The following is a 25,907-nucleotide window of genomic DNA, read 5'->3' as shown; positions in this document are numbered from 1 at the left end:
AACTACTCTCAGAAGCTCTAGGATCATTGCCAAAACCTGCTATGCTTCTGAAACAACATCATAAATAACATAAGATGCTTTCAATTGCTATCAGCAAATAAAAGATCTCACTTATGTACTAGAATATTAATTCTTCTTTCTCTTCACCACAGCAAGTATGCAACAGCCCAAAGTCCTATTAATCTAATAACTGATGGTAACAAGTACAGTGTCAAAAACAACAACAACAACAAGCCACTCTAAAATAAAAATTTGGAAACTGTATTTTTATATACTCTGCAGCTTTAATTCCTAATACAAACAACAATGTACATTCCTAAAGGAGTTCTTTTCTATCCCTTCATTAACAGTCTGGTCACTGAGCCACCCCACTCTGCTCTGCATTACTATACTTGTCCCTAAGCCAACCACATTTGTTGCCTGGCAGCTACACAGAAGTATCTTTGTTTAAATGACACCTAACTAAGGGTATGAAAAAAACCCATATGTCTGCATATATGTAACAATGTGAGAAGATGGACACATTTCAAAATAATTCTAAAAAACCAACCCCAAAACCATACAAAATCAACATCATTTTTGGAACAAGTGCCTCCTAACTAGAAATTTAGACATTTTTATGGTAGTCTCTATGGTTAAAGGTTTTAATCTAAGGAGGTATAAAACTTCTTTTGCAACTGCAGCTGTAAAAAGTATTGCAAGGTTTTGTCCCCCATCTTTGTGTACCCAGGAAAGAATTCAAGCAGCTCTCCCTGCCTGAATACTGGATCACATTGCACAGTCACTTAGGTTTGCTGTCAGCCAGCATCCCAGCCTGTTTTCAACATTGCCACTCACCTTTCACCATTTCATAATGTGTTAGATTCTTCCCCCTAGGCAACTCACATCTTTCCACCTGACTATGAGGGACTTATTTTTTCAACAGGAAAAAAGAGATTAAAAAATATTCCTTGCAGTCTAGACCTCTCAGATAGAAGTGACAGCAACAATTACACATCCTGACTCAAACAACAAGAAATATGACAAAATCAACAAGAAATTTGACAAAAAGCCACACCAGGCTTAATTTTATCTCCACAAAATTTCACAAACAACTGTGTAGCACAGAGCAAAAACACACAAAAAAAACCCATCTCACAGTGTACCACAACAGAACATAGCCAATACTGACATCCCATTTCCACGATCCCTCTAGGCAAACCATTCAAAGACATAAAAGTCAGGACTTTTTTCCTCCCTTCCTGAACACTGAAGTCCTATCACTCTCTAAAATACCACCATGCTATAACACCTAAGTCCAAAATGACCATGCTCTCTTCTTCACAAAGAGACTTTGCTTAACACTGTTCTGACAAATAAAATTATCCTGAAGATTCAATTCCCAAATTATGGTCTCGTATCTTTAGGAAAAGTAAAGAAATAGTCAATGAAGAAAAAAGAAGGCACTTTAACAGTTATGTTTGAGGAAAAGACTCTATGTTTGGTGCTACAGAAAACAAGCACTGGGTGATAGATTCAGGAGTCTGTCAAGTAATACAGAGCTACAGCATTCATCCTTCATTCCTGCCTGGCAAGTTACCTAATTATGAAAACTCTCTAAAATTGCTTCTGAGAGTTGAAGATTAAAGTGAAAAAGCCCTTTGTTTCAAAACAACACACTAATGAAAAATCCATCATGGGGACTACTAGAAAGAAACACTTAGGACAAGCAGAGACCACCTACTCTCCAATCCTCAAGCAATTACTTCACAAAGAACTTTCCCCGAAAGTCTGCAACTGCATACCTTTCTAACCACTTTCACTCAACCACAATGACATCCAGGTGTTACATAAATTAAGAAAGATACATTTCTTGCCAGCAGAATTGCCTTGTTAAGGTTTAGGGTTTGACATGTTTCAATGATCTCAGACCTAAGGGGACGTTAAGAAAGCTGGGGAAGAAGGATGTGCCTTCACAGTTAAAAATTGCTACAATTTTAGAAAGGCTTTCTACCAAAATTAAAACATTCTGCTCGTAAATATTTTATTAAAAAGTTCCTTTAGTATTTTGAGAATGCAAAACAAAGTTCATATACAAAGTGTAGTAAAGGCTGGAACAGGTAATAGTATCCTTATAACTCAGACATCTAAAAACTGAACCAAGGACTGTCTTGTTTTATTAAAAGAAACACTATTTTTAAGTGAGATACATCTATAGACTTCCTCACTTTAAATCTTCTCTTATTCCACAATAACTAAATTTATCTTTACAAAAAATTTAGTTAAGCTTTCAAAAGATTTAAGCATATCTGGGAATCAAAGCAGTGAAACTCATTTCAATAAACCTTCAAATCTGAGCAGCACTTGTTACTGATGAACTGAACAGTCTAATGAGAGAATAGCTTATTAATAGCAACGATTCAGATTTCATCTGAGAAGGTTACAGGGAGCTCTTTAAACAAAACTGTTCCTATGTCACTACACCAGCCCTTGATGCCAGCCATCTTTTGCAATGCTATGCTTTGTCAGTTATTCTGTGAAAGGCAGAGATACATTATTTACCTATTCTGCACCTGCACTGTAGGAGCTAGAGTTCATACCACACCAGTTTAATTTCTCAAACTACCATTAACTGAATACTTGTTAACTGGCAGCTACAGTCAGGTATGTTGTTGGCTGCAGTAGAGCTAGGCAAGGGTTTTACCCTCTTCTCTTAAAATTTATCACATCTCTCCCTCCTCTCAACAAACAACACAACTACACATCTTCACTTCCTAATTCCTCATGCCCAAAGTTGCCTGCATTAGAAGGAAAAACACTGGAATTGTTCAACCCAGCTTATCTGACGGAACAGAGTTAAGAAGGGGTGCTATTCAGATATTTGAACAAAACACACAGCTGAAGAGAGCAGCTTCTTAAATCATCTCCGACACTAGCCCTAACACAGGTAGCAGGGGCAAAGGCAGTTTGCTCCCGTTTTAGCAGAATGAAGAAATAACATGCTAGATGGTTCTTTAACACTCATTTCATTAGCTCTTTTAGGGAACACCACATGCTTCTGACAGATAAATTAGGCACCTTAAAAATGCTAATATCAGGCTGAAATGTTTCCAGGTTGACTCACAAACTTCAGTAACAGCAAATATAGATGTTACAGTGTGGAGAGATTTCGGACTTGGAAACACATTTCAAGCAGAATTTGGCATCAATCTACTGTTATAATGAGTACACATTCCTGCCACCAGCAGAACTAATGTGCTCTAATTTCCTAGAGAATTTCGTATTTTGTCTTCTCTTTCTCCTTCCACTACACACTATTTCCACTGGACAAAGAGGAGATAAAGGATGCAGTTGGCTTGGCTTAACAGGTTTCTAATGACCCTTCAAACCTCTAGACTGAGCAAATTCAAAACTTAGAGGGAAGGACAAAAATGCCATCACATACACATAATTTCCTTCAGAAACAAAACCAAAATAGGCTTTCAATGTTATTTTATACCAACAAAGAATATAATGCCTAAAGGGCATATAGCTTTTAGCTTTCTGCTCCCCTGTGCAAAAGATGAACAACATCAAGACTTCACCTTATTAGTATTCAATAGGAGAAATATTGATTAGCTGCATTCAGAATGCATCTCATTTCATGGCTGGGTGCAGGACAATGAAGTGGCTGGAGAAGAAGCCATATGATAAGCAGCTGAAAACACTTGGTTTGTTCAGCCTGAAGAAGAATGAGGGGAGACCTCATTGTGATCTTCAACATCTTTGTGAGGAGAAGTGGAGGGGCAAGTACCCGTCCTTCACTCTTGTGACCAATGACAGGACTCGAGGACATGGCACAAATCTGAGTCAGGGGAGGTTTGGGTTGGATATTAGAAAAATGTTTTTCACTCAGAGGGTGGTTGGGCACTGCAGTTCCTCAGGGAAGTGGTCACAGCACCAGCCTGTTTGAGAGCAAGTGTTTCACAATGCTCTCAGGCACATGGTGTGATTATTGGGGTGTCCTGGGCAGGGCCAAGAGTTGGACTTGATGATCCTCATGGGTCCCTTCCAACTCAGCATATTCTACAATTCCATAATATTCAAAGTTTTACAGCAATACTTGCTTAAATTGATGTTCTAATACCCATGCACAGAACAAGATAGAAAAAATTTTAATTCCTGTCTGTGTGCAAAAAGCAAACTAACACATACACTCCTTAAGGGCTTAAGCAGCAACCAAACAGATATTTGGAGCTGGACAAGCAGTTTCAAGCTGGGGTAGAGGCAACATGATGGGATGATGATGCAAAGGCAAAAAGGTAAAAGAAAATACATGGACAAAGGAGCTCTGAGAAACGTAAAATAGAGGGGGGTCAAATTTTATCCTTTGACTCAGCATTTGTAAATCTAAACTTCAAAGTATGAACCAAGAAATTTGATAAAAGCCAAAAGTATCTCAATAAAGAAGGCTAAAAGAAGGGCTTTTTTCAATGTCATGACTGCTTTTTAATTACTTCTGTACACAGTGTAAATTTAGATTTCATTGTGTAACTAAAAGCCCCTTACAGGATGGAAGTCCTGCCTATCTCCCTCTCTCACAACACAAATGCAGGAATACAAGCGCACTTGGTAATGACAAGTATCTCAACAAGCTCACTGAAGTCACATGGTTAATTTTAACCTTGCCTCTTCAGTAGTGCCCATAAAGCATTTCCTGGTGAAATCTTGGTGATTTTGTACTAATAGTATCAGAAAAATAAGGTGCAACACTCTAAAAAGTATGCTTCAATATAGCCAACCTTAAGTATATTATGACTAAGAAAAAGACGCCCAAGAAGATGAAATACTGCTCTATTTTCTGTAGGCTTTGAACAACCACTTCAAAGAGTTTCCTCTTCCCCCCCCGCCCCTCCCCACACCTAGGGCTGAACACCTGGACCTCAGATCCTGTAAGATGTTAAAACCTGAAAGATCTTCAGAAAAGAAAACTGAAAAAAAGAAGAAAGTAGTAAACAATGATTTTTAGGAAGAATCAGAGGAACTTGATGAATGTACTCAACCTGGTATGAATACAACAGGCAGAAGATATTTTAAGGGAGCATTCATTTAAAAAAGGAATAGTTTAACAGTGGTATCACAAAAGAGCTGCATATGAAATAAAAGAACACTAAGATGCAAAAGAGAAAGGAAAAAAACACCTTCAAAGTCAAAAAATGACTTACACATGTATTTATTATTATCTTATGTATTCTTACAGTCCTTGGAATAGTAGGACTGTTACAAAAACAATAAGTAAAAAAAGAAAAAGACTGTGATATCTTTGCCCTGTTCTGACAGCACAGTGATCCCAGCATAAATGAGACCTAGAGAAAGCATTTTGCTTCTCTGAACTTGTGCCAGGATAACAAAACAAGCATGGAGTAGAGGGGCACATGAAGTACTGTTCCTCAACACATTTAACGAGCAGGTTTTCCTCTGTGCTCCCACAATCTCTCAGCCCTCATGGGGGAGGGGTGTCACAAGGCCCACTGACCTAGATTAGCCTGCTGAAGTTCAACACAAGATCCTCCACACTTGGCAAAATAAGATTGCATTACAGCACTTCTCAAACATACAGTGTCCAATATCTAGTTACTATTTTCATAATGTAAGGCTGTAAATCATTCAACTCAGCAGAAACACTTCAGTCTATTGACCTGAAACACTGACTTTAAATGCCTCTTCAGTTCTTTTTGTAACATAACTTCAAATCTCAATCTCTGAATTATACCTTACTTGTAAAGGAATATAAAACTGTAAATGAAGACATAGCAAGTCTTTAATTCTTACTTGATTAGCAATGATATATTTAAGAAATAACTCTCCTTTTTAAAAGTTCCCTCATGGTTTTGACAAGGAAATGTTTAGAAGTTTATTTTTTGAAGGATAATAGAAGAAATGCTTAAAACAGTTCTCATTTTATGGAACATTAACAGGAAGAATCAAAATGGAACGGATGCTGTAGCTTTTTCAAAATTAATTACCAAGCCACAATTAGGATGGCTCAAAAGACAGCTATTAGCTATATTTCTGACAAATGCAAAACAAAAATTTACAAGGTAACCTACAATCATGAACAAAAGCCCCACTTGTGGTTTATTTATACAATAAATGCATTTATTGTATAAATAAACCACAAGTGTGTTCCTAACACTGTTTAAGGATTTTTATCACAGCTAGGTGATACAAACTTCAAGCACAAATGGTAACAGTCCAAGGAATAAAAATTTATTTCTGACAAATTATAACGTCTTCACACATTATTTCTAGAACAAGAATCCATACACATGACAACCATACTATATTTAGGCATTAAAAGGAACTACAAGACAGAAACCTGTTTCTTTCTGAAAACTCTAAACACACACCCTTTTTCTTTCGAAAAAATTTATTTCTTTTTCTCCAATTTTTTAAAAAATAATTGGAAGGTGAGCTTAAAGACCAAATGCTGTCTCAAACACTTTGGTCAGATGGAAGAAATTTGGTAAGATCTTTGACATTTAGATTAGCATTCTGTAAAATAGTTTTGTTTTACTTTTCATCAACACACATTAAATAAGAATATAAGACATAAGTAATGTGACCTTCAGCTCACATCTCTACAACACACTCAATTCTCACTCCCTCTTCCACTGTAGTGGCAATTCTTGTCATTCCTGATATACTGCAAGATTCTGTCCTACTACCAGAGTGACAGCAAATCCATCTGTCCTCCTGTCCTCAAGGAAAGGGAGCAAGCAGGCTGGCACAGAGCAGAGGACAGCAGACTGGCAGCTGACCTGTGGCTCAACAGAAACAAGTATCTCCCCTAGCAAACACAGCCACACAGATGCAGATTCTGGCAATGAAGAGATAATACTTTTCCCAGGGATCTTCAAGTGCTTCTGGGTGAGGGGAAAGGACAAGTGACACAACAGATGTCTCTGAAGTTTGTACATGCCAACATCTGAATCAGGCAATATCATGTACCAGGAACTGTAAAATAAACTACTGAACTGAGGCTTCTTCTGATCTGCTATTTTTAAACATGGACAATTTTAGACAATGAACTGCTGCTCTACAGTAGCAAACAGCTACAAACTTCAACTGGCTTCAAAAGCAGTATTTTATAGACCCCTACACGACCATGTGCACACACAAACTGCTGTTCCACTGCCACCACAGGTGCAATTACTGTCAGCAAAGGTCAGGACAAACAGTTAACTGAACTAACCATTTCAACCTTCCTCCATGATTCACACAAACCTATCTACCAGACCGTGAAACCAAAGAGAAAAATCACCCATTAAACCATTACTGCCTGCAGAAATTTCAGGCTTCAGAAACAAAGCAATTTCTCTATAATGTCTGCAACTGAAAAGAAATAATCTGAAGACATTGGAACTTTTCACTGGATCATTTATTTCAAGTTGGTCTATCATTCCTTCAAGCAGCCTGAAAGGGGTAAATTGACTCTACAAGTCAAGAGTCTAATTAAACTTGAAATTAATTACAGCAAATGTCTAATTTCAATCACAGTTAAACCACATATCCAACTTATTTCACTAACCTAACAGATGCAGATGTCAGCAAGAACATTTGATACAAATACTTCCTGATGCTTCAAAAGTAGTGACCAATATAGAATACATGATGTCAGTGAAAATGACCAAAACAGCTGTGATACCTGGTTGTTTACCCCACACCCAACTCTCAACAATCGATTTGGCCCTGTAGATGGGCAGTGGAGTCTCTTCTTCATCTTTCTTTTCTTTGTCGTTCTGCTCTTCTTTCTTTGATGCAGTTTGGCATTCAGTGCTATCATCTAAAGAAAATAAAAGGGAAGAGAAAAAAAAAGACCAGTTAAGCTACCGTCAAGTCAGGTTGGAATTCAGGTCTAGATTAGAAATATAAAGGTGAAATTCCCAGCCCACAAGCTTACAGAAATATTGTCTATCATTAAGAGAACATGGTGGGGATGCAGTATTTTACCATGTTAACAGTCACAGGTGCTGGGTCTCATGTTACATTTCATAAGACAGCGACCTTGCAATCCAGAAATCACCTCTGTAACCTCTTCAGCATGATGAACATTTAATATAGATACCATCATGTAAGAATTGCAAAGGATTTGCAATACACAGTACTGCAAAGGCGGCACTTGAAGTCAGACTGTGCTCCCAAACTATCTGTATTGCTGTAGCATTAACCTGGTTTTATATTCTGTTTCCAAGAATAAAAAAAGACAGCAATAGCCTATATTTCAAAACAAGGAGAGCTACACATTGGCATTTACACTACTTTTATGCAGCAGTATGTCAATATCTGTAAAACATCTAGCATCTTAGTAATTACTGGCAAGTACTGAAAATAATACCACAATTTTCTGCCCAAGCAACAAAACAGCACGCGCAATCCTTTTGAGACTATTTTCACAAAGTCAGAACACAGACATTAGTCACTTATCTCTGTAATCAAAGGCTGCCTGAAAGTCTCAATTTTCTAAATGAAGTAGAACTAGACAGCTGGAAGTTTCTCTTTATTTATATTGGGACTATGGATTTCCATATCCATACCTCCAGTCAGTTCAATGGATAAGATTGATTGCAACTGAGGGACACATGGCCAGTTACTTTCCTCACCCTGACCTTCTTTTCAAACCATACCACTCAAAATGTCTCAAGTCCAGCATTTGAAACTTGCCTATGAAGAGTTTAGTTCCAGCCTTTTTTACCTGGCTCCTAGAACTGATCAATCCTTCATTCCTATCTGCCAGTCTAGTCCAGAGACTCCCTCCCTAAATGTCCCAACATGACAGATAATCGCTACTATTTTGTCTTTTTTCCTTTCCTTTCCTTTCTCACCCCACACACCACACCAAAATAATACATTTGTACCAGCATGTATCAGAAGAAAATAATAAGCAAGAGGTTTACATCAGTAGCCAGACGTGGAACATCTGACTGCAGCCTGCCTCACTCATGGAGTGAGATCAAAGGCTCTCATTACCTCAGAATGTACAAAATGCACCTATCACAATGTGCAAGAACATTCAACTATTCTTTCCATCTGGCCTAACAGAAAATTATGCTTAATCTGGCTAGAACTGGATCTCTGATTGCCTCTTTGTTAAGGTTTTTTTCAACTGGAAACAATAAGACCTCCCAAAATAAAGTTCCATTGTGTCACCTTAATTATCCAAATTTTAAATTAAAGCACTATTTCCTGACCTGCAACTGACAGGTGCTCAGGAGGTGGAAGATGAAGACTGAAGAGCGGGAAAAAGGAAAGGAGGCATAACTGCAGTATCCATGATAGAGCTGAGATTGCGGGCCAAGGAAGACAGCAAAGTCATTGAGAACAGGAAAATGCAATTTGGATATACTTCTTGTAAGTGACAAACAGAGAATCTAACTGTGTCCCTCAAGCACTGAGGAACAGCCTGTGAGTCACCAGTTTGATAACAATGTCCAAAATGTGATTCAATCCAGCTGTTTCTTTTCAGAGGCACAGGCAAATAACATGAAAAGTACAGAGCCCATTATAGACCAAGGACCCTGCTCGGCCCCAGTGGCTCACAATATTTCCACAGTAACACCATAAATCTCACTGTTTCTCCACTCACCCACACGTCTAGAGACACACTTTGCAGGGTCTGGAATTTTAGTTAGTAGGTAGAAGGATCCTGTGCCAAGACACAATTTACAGGCAGCTGTAGGAGAACTTGTTATGCTTTTTAACAGATCCTTGGCAAAGGATGACAACCAAGGGCTACAAACTTAGTCATTTTATCAAACTCCTCACTGCAAATAGAGAAGATCCCAATCCAGGTGGGAACTCAAGCTTTGCATGGAATAAAAACAACCCTGGCATGTAAATCCACAGGAGGATTTTTTTTTCCAATTGTCTGTATGAACCAGGAAGAGGAGAAAATGAGAGAAAAAGTGGGAAGGAAATTAGCTAAAAATTACATTAAAAGACCATGTCAACTTGTTCCACAAAGACAATACACTAAACTTGCAAAAAAACTACTTGCCACATAACAGACAAAGCTGGTAGCAGCCTAGATTGAAAGCAGCAACACAGACATCATAATTATGGAAGCTCTGTTGTGCTTCATGAAAGATTTTTAAACAGGAAGACCCAAAGATTTTTCAGAAAGAGGGGCAGGGAGGAGAAATATCTTGAGCAAAGCCAGAACAGACCAAAGTAACAAGACACTTCAAAACAATGCATGCAAAAATACAGTGCAGTGTGTCAGCATGATTTAACTTAATTTTGCGAATATTGTGGTGGGGGAAGCAACATAACATCTCCCTGAAAGACCTCTCCCTTTATTGTGTTTTAGTATACAGCCTTATACCTCTACACTGAGGCAAGGCAGGCACAGCCAGCAGCCAGAACCGAGCAACTGAAGTAACCCTTCTCAGCTAGAAATGAGCTCCCAAACCAAAGCACAGCAGCTCACCATGTCTGCACCATCTTGCACAGCCATGGCCTCATCTGGTATAGAGAGAGCATAAAAAGGAAGCCCTAAAAATGGAACTTACATTTCATAATCAATGAGGGAAAAAACCTGACACTGCATAGTGGCCTCCACCACCTGTTCTAGTATGGTCTTGTGCTTCTCTGAAATGCCAATGAACTCATGTAGTTGGGAATCCCTCCATGGCAAGAGAAAGCCTGCAACAGTTCCCCTACAGATGTTGACAGGGCAAAAAGTCACACAGTGTGCTTTAGAATAGGGCTGTGTTTTATAACCACCCTAAACCAGTATTTGGTAATCCCAGATCCAGGAAATATTTCAGCTGCAATACATTTTCTGTCAAAAATCCTTGATGTTTTACACACACACAAATATTATATACCTACATACACAAAATTGATAGTTATTTGTGAGGGAAAGATATGTTTTACCATTTGCAAACCATATTTATACAGCTTTCTAGGTTAGATGATTCTTTCTGATTAGGGTGGAGATCAGAATCTTAAGTTTCTTTTCTTCCCTGTATACTATTTTTTAATGCATTAAATTATTTTTTGAATTTACAATAGAGTATTCTACACTTCTGAAGTCAAACTGTCCAACAGAGTGACTACAGGCTTCCTTACTCTGCAGAGAGAGTATGAAAATCCACAGCTGAGCACTGAATTCTTGAGTCACTGTGTACAGCCCACAGCTGGGTCAGGGGAAGCAGAAGAGAAAAGTGCCACTTCTCACTTTTAACAAGTTCTCCCTTACACAAAAAAAGAAGGCTCAAAGCAGGAGCCAGCCCACATCCCTACACACTACTACAGTTTGATTTATAACATGGTTTGCACAGCAGCCACCACAACCAATTGCCACATGCTGTTATTCTTGTCATAAATATTTTGTTCCTGCCAGCCTCTCTGGAATTGCTTATGGCATTTGGACTTCATTTAACCTGCTTGCAGGTGCATGAGGTTTGTGTATTTAGAAGCAACAGGCACAGAAAGATCCAACTTTCAGGAAAAGGGGGAACAGAAGAGGAAGCCCACAGTGTTTACCAAAGGCAGGACAGATGTATGCAGCTAACAATTTTATATTTTTGTCCTGGAACTTAAAACAGCTAATTGAAACACAATCTTCTACCTATGAAGCCTGAGGAATCAAAAATAAATAAAAAAGAGCAACCCACAAAAGAGACCTGTGTGTCTTCTAGAGACTGGTATGTCTTAAAATTTTACAGTTCTCTAACTTGAAAATTTAGTAAGAATAATATTATTTTAAACTTTTTATTATTTTCAGAACACAGATTCCAGTATACAAGGTATTAATCTAACCCAAATTTCCTGAGGGCAGCCTGATTGTCTTTGAAATACATGCCATGCTAAAAGTGCACCTGTATTTGGACATCACTACTGTCACAGCTGTGTCCTCAGATGGTACTTGGAACATACAAACACATTCTGCTGAACACATTTATCAAACATGTTTTTCTTAAAGTGACATGAATTCAAAACAAAGACCTTACTCCTAACCAAACATTCTTGCTAACAGGAGAGAAAAAATGCACTACTTCTATATTCTTCCTAGAGGGAAAAGGAATGGTTTTTGCCATCAATAGCATGTTCTTCCAGTCTGCTGCCACTACTAATATCCACTGACAGAATGAAGTGCCTCTTCTGAACAGTCCAGTCAGCATCAACAGAGAGCTACAGCACTAGTGAGGAAACAGACTTACAGTGGATGGGCTTAAATCAAAACTTCTTAAAAAAGACTGAATAGAAGGGACTACATACAGCAATCTCTCTTGTTCATCTCCAGATTAGTCAATTTAGCAGCAAACTCTGAATATGGACATTAATCTATATTGCATTTAATATGAAATCACTGGGTTTTATATAAATCTCATTACTTGTGTGTACTTTTCCCTCTCCTCTTGAATTATATTTGCAGATCATTTATGAAAAAAAGTAAGTACCAACTAAACAGACGTAAATACTTTAGATTTTTAATTTCATTAAACTCAACTTGAGCTGCAAGTTCAGAGGTGCAAAGAGACCATCAATTTTTCTGGTTCCATGATCAAACACACAACCTCACTGACAGTGACCAAAAATAGCCTTGATTAGCCTTTTTTTTTTCCTCAAAACTCAAACCTGGTAAGCAAGATAGCTGTATTTTAGAATCCTGTAGGCCAACACAATAGCATTTATGGAGACTAACTTCACTGAAACACAGTTCATACATTAATCCTAAGAGTTAAGAGCCTGAAAAAGCTTTTATTTAAATTTCTAAACTACTGCAGTGTTTCAAGAGATATGTAGAAGAACATACATCCTCCAGCTGTGGAAGGGATCAGGTGTGATCTGTGCTATGTTATACCAACACTTAACTCCTCCAGAAGCAAAGACAAGTGGAAGGTGGTGTTATAGTTTTCACCTTTGTTACTTGCCATACAAGTCTATCTTAATTGGCACTAAAATAAACTAAATTAATTTTCCCCAAGTCTATTTTTCCCACAACAGTAACAGGTAAGTGATCTCCCTGGCTTTATCTCAACTCCCAAGCTTTTATATTTTATTTCCACCTCCCATGGAGGAGAGGCAGCAGGCAAGGAGCTGGAAGGGTGAGTGCCTGGCTAAGGTCAACCCACCACAATACAGTACTGGAAACAAGTGGCAGTCTGCTTTCACCCCCACCCCACTATGCACATGAAAAACCTTTCAAAAGCCTCATCAGAGCTTGGACATTTCAGAGTAACATAAAAGCCTTATTTATACAATGAAGTGTCAGAAACTCAGTACTTTTAAATAAATGTTTTCTACAGTCTTCAACACTTTTTGAACCTTCTGAGAGGTGTACACACTTACATCTCGCATTAAAAAAATAAATTCTCATCATTGTTCAGAAGAAGTGTCCTAAGGGTGGACAAACATGAAGTCACAGATGATTGACTTAGCACTTCTGGATTTTTATTTTATACTGCTGTCTGTATTTTGCATCAGAAGTGACAGATTACATTTTCCTAGCTGATATTTCAAGGATTACTCTGAAAATTAAAACCAATTATACTATGACATCTTTCTATAAACTTTCTCAGGATTACTAAAAGCACTGCAGCACCATAATTAACTAAAAATCTCAATTCTCTGCAGCTACTTTGCTATAAAGATATTGGAAGAACAGTTTTCTGTCAAGGTCTAGCACAGGTACAACTCTAAAAACAACATGTAAGTATCCAGCACAAAAAGATCAATTCATCAATTTCATTTGCAAAGCAAAAGAAAAAAAAATATATACACATATATACATATGTGCATATATGTGCCTTTTGTTACTACACATGGAAGTAGCCAAACGAAAGAACAAACTATTACTCTACCTCCACTCATTTCAGAGCAGCTTTGTAGTAGCCTTCCTGATAAGATCAGCTGTATTTTCACCCAGTGTCAACAATAATATACCAAAGGGCCAGCAGCAAAGGGAAGACAAAAGTTTTCTAACTCTGAAAGTTAGGAGCATAACCTGATTTTTACTACAGCATGCAGCCACTAATAACCTACAAAGCTCATAATCTTGATAAGTAAATGTATAATTCATTCTTCTTTCATAAATTATTTACTGTATCTTACTTCCTGTAAAAATTACCTCCTCTAGTCAAAAACACATCCATTCCTTCTATTTTTAAAGGAGGCATACTACAGGTATGAAAAAATTGTCTACATGAGTAATTGAGCATTATTGGTTTGAAATATCATGTCTATCCCACAGTACAATTCAGGAAGTAACAGATGCCAAAAAACCAGTTCACTGTTACCAAAGGCAGTATTTCTATCCATCTCCTCATTTATCTGGGAATTTTACAAATTACTGACAAAACTTATCTGACCATTTGGTGAGTCCATTTCAGCCAGATCAGGAAACAAATATTTTAGTTTTTGACCAGTTTAATTTTCTGTTCAGTACGGAGTCAAAAGAGCACCACTCTGCCATTTGCAGTATTTGCAGTGTCGTAACTGCTCTCAAGTACACAGGAAAACTTAAAAAAAAAAAAAAGAAAAAAGAAAAAAAGAAAAAACCCCCCACACACTACATTCTCAGGCAGATCGTGGACAGTTTTTAAGCTGACCTTTCAGTTACTTGCTGAAGACTGTAAACAAAATTAGAAATAGCAGTATCAGCTTTATCCCATCCCTTGTCCACTTCCTTTAAACAAAGGCTACAGCTGTAAACACACCAAGCATACCAAACAAAAAGACAATGCCAAGCCTCTCTCATAGTAACATGCCTAGTTATAAAGTTAAATTTCACAAGGCTAGAACAGATTTAAACCTTCACTTGGAGGCTTGGACATTACCTTTTCATATACTTTTTAGAAAGTATATACTTTCATATACTTTTTATAATCACTTTTAATTTTATTTAATTCAAAACACTAACACCTGCAAATTGTACAGACAGGTGATGATAAACAAAAGTTTTGTGACAGTATGAAATCTGAAGTCCATTTTCAACATCACAATGAAAGGAAAAAATGAACAATTAAAAGAAATGTAAAATTCATACCTTTTCTTGGAGGTAGTTCACCACTCTGTATTAATTCTGTTCCAGGATATACAATCTCTCCATCTTTTACCATTTCATTCCACAAGCCACACAATCCATCTCGTGTAAAAGCAAGCTGTTAAAAATAAGACATGACATACAGTTACACACATTTTTCTCTCAAGGCGACTCAAGCTAACACTCAAAACACATCTGATTTTATACATCATCCCAGAAGAAAGAAAACACGTACCATCTCACTGGAAATGAGATTTTGTGTGTGTGTTTGTATATCAAGGATTTAAAAAATCTTCAGAATCTCTGTCTAGCTATGCTATTTTCAGATTAAAAGAGCAAAATGGTAAATTTCAGGCTCAAGTCCAGAAAAACGAACTTTTTTTTGGTGACAAGTTTTCATTAAAGGCATGGACTTGGTCACCCCAGAACTATCCACCCATTCAAGATGACACCAGCTGGGGGGTAGGGAGACGGTGTGGGGAGTCCTTTTTCTCTTCAGGAAAAGCTATTCAAACAAAGTCAAGCTGCATAAAATCCCAAGACACAGAAGCTCACAGTCCCCTGGCCAACCAGCAGCTGAAGAGCTGGGCATCTTAACCAGAATGATGACATCAAGGCACAGATTTGTAAATGAATTCAGCCGGTTCAATCTGGTCCTGCTGTGCAAAGCATCTCTCACCACCCTCCCTCCTCTTTCCAACTGCTCCAATGCCTCCTCTCCCACCAAGAGCCAGATTATGGAATGGATCAAGCCTAAATCCAGCAACACTCAGAGGAAGAGCAAAGGGCTGCCTGAGCCCAGGTCAGCTCCCAATACACTCTGTGCTCAAGAGCAAAAATACTGGCAACAGAATATAGACTCTGCTAGCTGGAACCACTCACAAAAGCACTGGCTGCAACACAAGTCTCCTAATGATTTAGGAATTTGGATCTCCCTTGGAGAATCCTAATGAGCAGGACAACTTCTCTTCTATGGATGTTGTTGTTTGCTTTATAAAACACTGCAGAACAGGTATCTACATCCCAAGTGAATTCCATAATAACCAGGCTGTAATTCACAGCTGTAGAGCGTAAGGGAGGAGGGCAGGACATAAAACTGAAAAACAGAATATTTTCTGCATACCACAGTGGTGCAGTGGACCACATTAAAAAAAAAATCATAAACAACACCACCAAAAAAAATTTTTAAAAGTAAGAAAATACACCACTTGCTGAAGGCTCATTCAGAAACATCTTTGTGTTATGTAACCAGCATTCAAATCCAAAGTGTTTTAACTGAGAGGTAATCCAAAGATGTGGCTTACAACAACTGCCATAAAAACATTTACCACTACACAAAAGTCCACTTGTCTCTAGAAAATAGCTCAAAATAAAATCATTACATTGTAATGATTAAGGATTAGAGGTTTTAAGAAGACACATCCATCAGCAGGGCAGAGATTTGCTGATCCAGCTCATCTCAGTTAACAGGAATTAAAAGACAAGTTGCATGCTTTCACACCACTGTAACACACTAAATGCCCATAGTAATTTCTTGACTTCATATTGAGAATTTCATATTCAGAAATCCACTCCAACACATATTAATGATTTCTATAATTCTTCTTTCAGCATAAAGTATGAGTTGACACAATGTACTTGTCTGTCACTTACTACTGCCTGATCAGGGGCAGAATCATGCAGTGTGAGCTAGACATTATTCATCTTATCTGTGACTTATCAATTGTACAGCACCAGAATCAAACCCTGACCATGCCTTACTGAAAGGTTCTTCAGTAACCCTGTTCTTCAGTGTTACACAGCACAAGGAGATTTTGCAAAAGACCTGCCTTGTGTTTTGCTAAGAGCTTTACATTTGGCTTCATTTTTAAAAAATTGGAATAACCTGAAGCTGCATTTCAACAATGAAAAAAATCATTCACCATTAACTAATTTTTTAATATTTATGAATATTTCAACAATAAATGGTTTTCACTTTTTCCTTCTTTAGATGTGGTCATATACTTCAGTGGGACACCTAGGGAATTTACTTTTCGTAGTTTTTTTCCTGTGTAAAAAAAGCAAAACAGTTGTTTCAGTGATTTTAGTTACCTTTCACCTGTAAAATGCTAACCTATGGTAAAATACAAGCTTGAAAAATAGTAAGTGAGGCAACCCTCCATATGGGCCAGATAATATAGTTTTCAGAAATTAAAGATCTTTTTCTAATAAACTGTCTTTTTCACAAATTTTACTTTACATTCTCAGATCACCTTGGTATGGAAAATCTTTCTCACAGCCCATAGAATCTAAATGTCTTCAGGCTTTGAATGCCAGATTTTTCATAATGTAGCACTGGTCTATTTCAGAAAACTTACTTATTAATCTGAAAGCATTCATATAAAGCAGAATTAGGAACTGTTTTCTCCACTTCAACCTCTAATTCTTTTACACAGCAGAAAGTTCACTCAACTCTTTCATGCAACTAAAAACTGAAAAAGTAAACAAAATTTCGTTGGCCTTGAGTTTGGTTCAGTCTTATCAAAGTATTTTTTTCTTGGTATGTTGCAAAAAGATAGAGGAACCACCAAGACTACGGGTCACAGAGTTCCACCTCCCTCTCCAAATACCACAAGCAGCCTTCAGATAAACAATTTTGCCTGCTACTCAGGTTGTAGTTAACATTTTGTCAACAGTATCTGCGTTGGGGGAAGGGAAAAATGAGACAAGTTTGAAAGTAAAGAAACACTGGACTGACTTTACAGCAATAATCAAAGCAACCAACTGAGCAGATAATTAAGAAATAGTATTTACAACCAATTCATCTGTCATAACAGGGCAACTTAAATTCGGCTGTAACAAAATGACTATTAATCTACTCAACATTCAGCAGATATCTAGAATTTGCTATATATATTAGCCAAAAGTGAAAGAAAAGTCTGAGTTCTTAGGTGATAAATTATTTAAGCAAGTTTATTTTCATGGTCTCAAAACTACATAATCACAATAGAAAATTTACAGCTCCCTTAAGAGAAATATTTCTTTTAGCCAACAGAAATGGGGAGGAGTGGTTGATACAAAAGAGGGTGGTGCTGATATCCAGAGGGCCCTTGACAAGCTGGAGAAATGGACTGACCTCATGAACCTAAACCTCATGAACCCTAACCTCATGAAGAAGTGCAAAGTCCTACAGCTGGGGAGGAACATCCTCAGGCATCAGTACAGGTCCAGTGTAGGCTCAGTGTGAGAGACATGGACAAAAAGGAGAAAGCCGAGCAAAGAGCCATGAAAATTAAGGGACTGGAACTCCCTTTTTATGAGGAAAGGCAGAGAGAAAGAGCTTGGGAGGAAAGCTCATCTACGTATATGTGTATAAAATCTGAAGGGAAGGTCTAAAAAAGATGGATCCAGGCTTTGCTCAGTGGTACCCAGGGACAGGACCAGAGGGAATGAGTGAAAACTGAAACACAGGAGCTTCCCTCTGACCAACAGCAAACATTTTCTTTGTGAGAGGGAGACCAAACACTGGCACAAGGCGCCCAGGGAGGTTGTAGATTCCCAAGTTTTGAAGATATTCAGAAGACATTCAAACACAGACCTGGGCACTGGACTCTAGGTGGCCCTGCTTGAACAGGGGAGTTGGACAAGATAACTTCCAGAGGTCCTTTCCAATCGCAAACATTTGTGACTCTGTGAAACTTGCAGCTGAAGATAACACTCTTCTGTGTAGTGGAAAAGCATCTGCTTTAACTTCACAATCCTGCATTTTTTTCTTCCTACAGTACTTTATGACTTTCTTCATCTGCTCCCACCAATACCTCTCACATTCAGTCAATCATAACGAGTCTATCGACACATCTCAGTGCTCAAACTAGAGATCTAAAACTTTTTTTTTTTTTTTGTTCTGAACAAAGGTACTTTCCTCCACTAAATTATTTGAAGAACCTTCACAAGGCAATTGGTGCTATAGTGCAAGACAAGAAAAACACACTTGGTGTCTTCATTGTTTCTGACATACTGCAGTTCCAAACACAAGAGCAGCCACTTGTGTTTTCCAAAGTCTCTCTCACTAGATTGCTTGATTCATATGAATATCTTTCCCTCTAATAATTTAGCAATTTCATTTGTAAATGTTTAAAGGGATGAATTTAAACTCAGTAAATTAATAAATTAAGAAGTTTTCACTGAACTTTTGCAACTGACAACAGTACCAGAGACATGCCCTCTGTACATCTCCCCCAAGGCCCTGCTTGCCCCATCACTTACACACTTCCTTCCAAAGACCAGGACAACAGCAGCTCTATACTACCATTACTATCCACTGCCTTGCAACTTTGGCCCATGTTCTTAATCCTCCTACTCATTCCCCAAGTTAAAAATCTCCCTTGTCCTTTCCCATGACATCTACTGACCTCTTCTCAATCCCCATCTCCTACGCATCTCACCTTCAGAAACCCCAAGCCTCTTCCATCATTTGTCACACTTTCTCATCCCCAGACCATGTCTTGATCACTTGAAACCCATATATCTCAACAAATCCACACTTCCCACACAGACCTAAGGCTCAGCCCTCCTCATTTATCCCAAACTAAAAACCCAAGGGCCTAAGGAGACTTTAAAGTGAACTTCTACTGTAAACTGGGCTGCCTCCACTCTAATCTTTAGTTAATCTTATCTCTGCAGTAGAACTGTAATTTATTCTGTCTGGTACAACATCTGATTAAGTCCAAGGGGTATCTAGCTTGGTTGCTGACATATGCTGCTACCAACCTCCAACAGGCTGACAGTGAAATTCCTGTCCATCCCTATCAGCTTTGGACAATAAGACCCTGGCATTAACATTTCCTTCCATTTCAAGAAAATTAAATCTTGCAACCATAACTGGGTAAGCTCCTGAGGATTCTCAAAGCACTGCTAAAATTTTGCTTTCAGTAAGTTATTTTAAGAGTAATCAGCAGCTCTGATTTTGCTTTGAAGTCAACTATTTTAATTAGACAAACTCTATGTAGTACATAAGATTATGTTATCAAGGTGGTTTCATAAACTTCCCTGCAAAAAGCATAGAAGCCTTCATAAAAGTTAACTTGATCTCAAGAAAAACAAAGCCATGAAAATAAAATTACACAAAAGGACAAGGATTGACTTAGGTAGGATTCCTGGTTATATAACTGCACTGGAAATTTAAGAAACTGACTTCATAACCACAGAACATCAATATGGATTTAAAATATAAGCTACTTAAATAATCTTCACCTCAGAATTGCCAAGAGTAGTGGAGAATCTGTTCTTCTATTCACTTTTTTTTGCATTAGCCACTGGCTGTATTTTAAAGACTACATGAAAAACTTCTCACTAGAAAAATACTTAAGTGAAAAAAACTTTCAGCCCAGTAGTAGTGAAGAAAATCAAAGAAGAATAAGTCCTTTACTAAGTCTCTCTTTTGTTTTTGCTTTTTTGAATCCATTCAATTTGTGTTTCCTTTTTCATTGTTGTCTTAGTATTTTGTCCTAGCTTCCTTCCTCCCCTGCAGAACGAGGCATGCCCTGAGACCACAGCTGCTTATCACACCTATGCAGAGCACAGTGCAACATCACTACACCTAAACACTCGAGAGCTCAGAGAGCAAAATCAAAAAGTTCAGCAGCCCCACATTACTTCAACAGATTTGGAGTTAAACTAGAAACATCCCCATAACAGCAGGGTGCTGGTCTTCCACTTGCTGGAAAAATTAACAGTTAATAGTCACACACAAAGAAAAAATATGCAATTCCCTATCTTTATGCATCTGAAGAATAGCTCTGTCTGAACCCAAATATTTGAACCTACGGATTAAATCTACTTTCTCTAACCTATCACACCACATGAGTGTTTTTCCCTCCATCTGGAAATCACTTATTTAGGAGAGACAGCACTACTACAGTTTTAAAATAACTTTTAAAAATTGGTATCACAAAGTTCACTTCCTTAAATTACAAAGGAGTCCTCATTTGCAGTTTACTGTAATAGCTTCCAAATAAGCCCTTCATTTTTTTGTTCAGAAAACCAAAGCAAAGAAGATTAACAGGAAACAACAAAATAGAGAAGGCAACTTTCACCAACTTCTTGCTTTTAATAGCCAAGACATCATTTCTTTACATAATCTTCTCACAGGTAAAGATCAGACACTGATCTGAATGCTGGAAGGGAGGATTTTCAAGAAAATAAAAATTATTAATCTAACTTCAAAGGAAGGCTAAAAAGGTTTCAAGCTAATGCAACTGTTAAAGGTGGCTATTTAATTTCAAAAAAATTATTTTCATCTCTGTGGCAAAAGATAATAACAGAAATAGTCTGCCAACCATGAACTCAATGAAAACTGATGGAAATGCTTGATGTTCCTCTTGCAGACAGCTCCTACACCTTGACTGTTGCCTAAAGTTTTTCTCAACACTACAGGAAAATGCAAGTTTTTCCCTCTAACTCCTGCTATTAAGCACAACAGTTCTCCACAGGATCCAGAATAAGCAGCCTAATTAAACTCCATTTGAACACACACATGCATCCCATTAGCTCACAGCAATTCTAGTTTGTAGTTATTCATCCATCACTAATTAAAGGTCTCTGCATAAGATTCTAATTTAGTTGTACAGTACATCTATTTAATCAGAATTATTATAAGCACAGTTTGATTCCACAAACTGGGTACCTACCTAGGTTTAAGTAAACAATTTTAATCTTCCCTTTTTATAATAAAGAATGTCTACCTTAGGAATAGTCATTGGAGCACAATCTCCCATGACACACAATGTTTGCTACAAATGTGATGGCTTCTACTAGTAATAGTCATCAATAGGGAGGTCTTTTCAATGTATTAATTCTAATCTAAATAAATAACTTATAAATTGAAATAATACACCAACTTTTCAAGCAAATCTATTAAGAATGATGCATGAAAAAGTGGCCTGCACTAAAATCCACCTATTTTATAACTTCACAGGACTATTTTATTAATGGTCATGTTATACACATCCTGTTGATACATACTACATATTGTGTACTGATGTTCTCATATTCAGCTGAACTACCCTGATATTTCAGCTGCTGTAAAAGTCTGGTTTTACAGATAGAATATCCTATTTTGCTCCACCAGGAAATTCAGATTTGTTTAAGTAAAAGAAATGTTTCTGAGCACTTCAAAATTACACTAGTAGCCATAAATCATACAAATAATTACAAAGTTTTAAAAAAGACATGGAGCAGTTACGGGTTGCATTTGGATCTTTGTGGAGCACTTAAGCCTCCTAAAATAGTATTGTTCAGTTTCAGAAAAATTAATGTAAGCAAAAAACATTGTGAAGATACAGTTCCATTAACACTTCACATCACCTCAGGTAATTGTGCAGGCCAGAAGGTCACTGCTACTACAGAAGGACTTGTGCCTTTGATATTCACTTAAGAGCAGTAATAACATGCTATACCATACTGCCTTTGTCTCACAGCAGTAACATCCCAAAAGTGAGTAAGAACATTTAAATTTGGCCCGGACACCAGCTGCACCAGTGATGCACACAGGTGATTAAACACAAGCCATGCTACAATCCACATGTCACTCTTTTCTTATTGTATTAATACCACAACATAATACTTATTAATGCAAATAGTACTAGAATATTGTGTATTACACTATTCATGCAACATGTTCTTGAGCTAATACAAAAAAGAATACAATAATTTTTAGAGAGATTTCATTGGCTTAACCTGCAATAACTGCCAGTTATCAAGTCTAAAAAATAAACTCTGGCAACAGTGACAAAGGAAAAAAGTAAAAAAAAAAAAAAAGTACTTTGGAGATACTAGATTACCAAATGAAACCATTTTACTTCCAATCTCAGCTATACACCCCAAATTTTGTAGCAGCAGAATTTACTTTAAAAACTAATCAGTCTCTCTAAGTCTCCTAAGGTAATTCCCCAAAATAATTCTGTTTCTACAAGGACTGTCACCTACTCATTTTTGGACTGCTGTACACTGAGAAGTTAAAAATGTAACTACCAAGTAAAGATTTCCAGGGTCCAATTCCAAACAATTTGTAGTCATCTTAACCCTTTCACATAAATTTAGTGTGTCCTCTTCAAACCTCTCATAGTACTGTGTTTACCTTTTCAATCCCTGCTGACAGTCTCTTGAGCACCAATAGGGCTCTTCTACAGCTGAGCCAGTAAAAACAAGCACATTAAGAAATCTACATATTCAGTACACATAGAACTTAAAGGATTAAGACACGGGATTTATACCTATTAAAAAAATAACCACATGCAGCTAGGTCATGCTAGCCAACAAGCAGCTAAAGTAATCATTCAGGTAGTAGAAAAATTCTCCAGAGCCCAAAACCCCTCTCCTTTACAGAAGGCATCTGTCATTTAATACATTAAAAGATGCTACTCAAGATTCACGTGCTCAGTTTTTCAAAATACTGAACACACACATCCAATTAAGAGTTCTGTGATGAGGACCTGTGTAATACCAAAAACAGGTAACCTAATAAGAAAATTATATTATACCCAGGGGCCTGGCTTGTCTTCAGATTCCAGAGAAGTGATATTTGCATCTAGCAGATGACAAATCATTACTGTTCTCTTATTTTATTATTCTCATTATTCTGACTACAGTTTGATTGGAAGAAAAAAAAAAGAGTACTCTGGCAATTATGACTTTAACTTGTTATTGCACATAAAGAACTTGTGTCACTAAGAGCATTTATTCATAGAAATATGCTGCAAATGAAGATTTTTATTATTAAAAGGAAGTCTTGTAACACATCAGCTAAGCTACAGTCTCATAAATCACAAATAATATCATGGCATTTATACACACAACTGAAAATAACCCATAAAACTTTGGATGACAACTGAAACCTCCTATAAAAAGTTTAAATATACAGGAAAAAAAAAGGGATGTAGAAAAAAAGGCACTACAAAAAAGAAAAAATCTGATAAATCACATGAACAGTCACATTTTTCACCCCATATAATAGAGAAGAAAAAAAAGGCAATGCATAATCAGCAGGTGTTACAAACAAAGGTTGCCACTTTTTCAGATAAATTTCCCTGTATTCAACAATCATTATATACAATACATTTGTAATCTAAAAGCCACCCTTCTGGAAACAAAAAAATATTTCCCTATTTCTTAATATGCTTACCTCGAAAATGTTGTACAGCATCTTTATTTACTACTTTAGAGAAAACATCTGAGTTTAGACTGAAACTTTTACTTTGGTAGGATCGAAAGATGAAAATAAAATTAATCTAACCAAATCAAGAGCAAGCCCTGTCATTTCATAGCATTTACATTCAAGACCTACTAAATAATGGAACCTCTTAGGCTATATCTGTCACTTCTGATTCCAATTTATCTTGTTTGATGTAAAATACTGGAGAAAGGCTGCTTTCAAATCACAATTGCATGAGGAAAAATCCTTGTCTAACCATAAGAACAACTCAAGCATGAAGACTATCAGCAGGTAATCTGGGAAAAGTCACAAAGATGGAATTTTTAAGAGTTTTTCAGGAGCACTATCATTAGCAGTAACAAAAGAATAACACTGGTTGGCCCATCCCAAAAAGAATTTTGCAGTTTTGAGTTGAAAGGTTATTTAGTTGAAAGGTTTGGAAAGGTTATTCAAAGTAAGAGATCTATATGCAACATCTGGGTAAAGGAAGGTGAAGAGACAATAACTTAATCTAGTTATTCATTTCATCTACAACAAACATAACTGACCCAAACTACTCTATTTCTCTATATTTTCCACTTTTTCACAAAACCTGAATTGAGAAAACACGTTAATATCCTCCTCCTCCCCATATCACACAACTTTGCTAAATGAAGAAATCTACTAAGATAAAAGAAAGCTTCCACCAAATACTGGTATATTTCAATGAAGACCACTTCCATTTCAACCTTGTACCTTTGACAAAAAACTCAAAAAGGACAAAATTTAAAGGAACCCTCTATCCATAATGCAAACAACTACAGCAAAATCTAATTTGAATTCTTCAAAATATAAATTACATTTCCATCGCCTTTCGCTTCAGTTCTCCTGTGCATTAAAACTGCCAGCTCATATGCAGGCAAGACATTTAGCAACAGCCTAAATAAGAATTTATAGTTCTAGCAGAAATGCCACATACTCTCCTAGGAGCTGTGACACTCAGCAAAGATAACACACATATGTAGCCCAGCTTGCTTCAAAGCAGAAGGGACTGGACTGAAAATGCAGATGTATTTGCAGATCAAAATAACTTGGTGTTTCTTCAAAGCCACTTATAAATCAGCATACCTGGGAAAACCTATACACTATCTCAAGAGCTGCAATCTTCTACTTGTCAGCTTTTTGGACTAAAAGCATCCTTGAAAAGCACCTGAAAGGTCATAATGCAATATGACCAAAGTCCTTACCTGCAAGTCTGTCTTCAACCATTTGGAGTCAAACCTTGCTTGAGCAGACAGACAAAAAGAATCAGAAGACATGTTTCCTTCTTCAGCCTTCTCTCCAGGCTGGCTGAACAGCCCAACCTGCTACAGAATGAGCAGAGAGAAAGAAAAAAAAAATTTAAAAGGACAATCTAGCACATGAAGCAAACCACACAAGGTTATTTTTGTTCAGACTAGGATGGCTTCCACTTGATCTTTAAAAATGTATCATGAAGAAGGACCTGGCTCGTTCACGTCCCCTGAATTTGCACGGGGAGAGGAACACGCATTAGGAATACTATCTGAACCTAGAAAAAAGCCTGCACATCCCCTCCCTATCACACCCGTGGGAAGGAAGCCTCCCTTCTGCTGCACTGAGCCACACCAAAGGCCTCAACGCTGCCCCTCAGCCCCGTAAGTGGTGCATGAAATAAATAATTGATCGCAGATTACGCAAGCCGCAGGC

At 37.4% G+C, this 25,907-nt stretch overlaps 1 protein-coding gene across 2 annotated transcripts in view; it reads right to left on the bottom strand.

The window, feature by feature from the left end:
* The window catches only part of HERC2 (HECT and RLD domain containing E3 ubiquitin protein ligase 2), a 99,986-nt gene extending 74,427 nt beyond the window's left edge, over nt 1–25,559 (bottom strand). For both annotated transcript variants that reach the window (XM_005422698.2, XM_031058383.1), the window contains exons 1-3: nt 25,427–25,559; nt 15,014–15,128; nt 7,667–7,804 (exon numbers count right to left, since the gene is read on the bottom strand). In XM_005422698.2, the coding sequence (XP_005422755.1) occupies nt 7,667–7,804; nt 15,014–15,128; nt 25,427–25,498 (325 nt within the window). In that variant the 5' untranslated portion in view covers nt 25,499–25,559. The remainder of the gene's footprint in view (nt 1–7,666; nt 7,805–15,013; nt 15,129–25,426) is intronic.
* Nucleotides 25,560–25,907: the final 348 nt, after the last annotated feature.

Source organism: Geospiza fortis, unplaced genomic scaffold (assembly GCF_000277835.1).
Source record: "Geospiza fortis unplaced genomic scaffold, GeoFor_1.0 scaffold366, whole genome shotgun sequence".
In the NCBI taxonomy this organism is placed as follows: domain Eukaryota; kingdom Metazoa; phylum Chordata; class Aves; order Passeriformes; family Thraupidae; genus Geospiza; species Geospiza fortis.
This window is presented reverse-complemented; position numbering and strand designations above follow the sequence as displayed.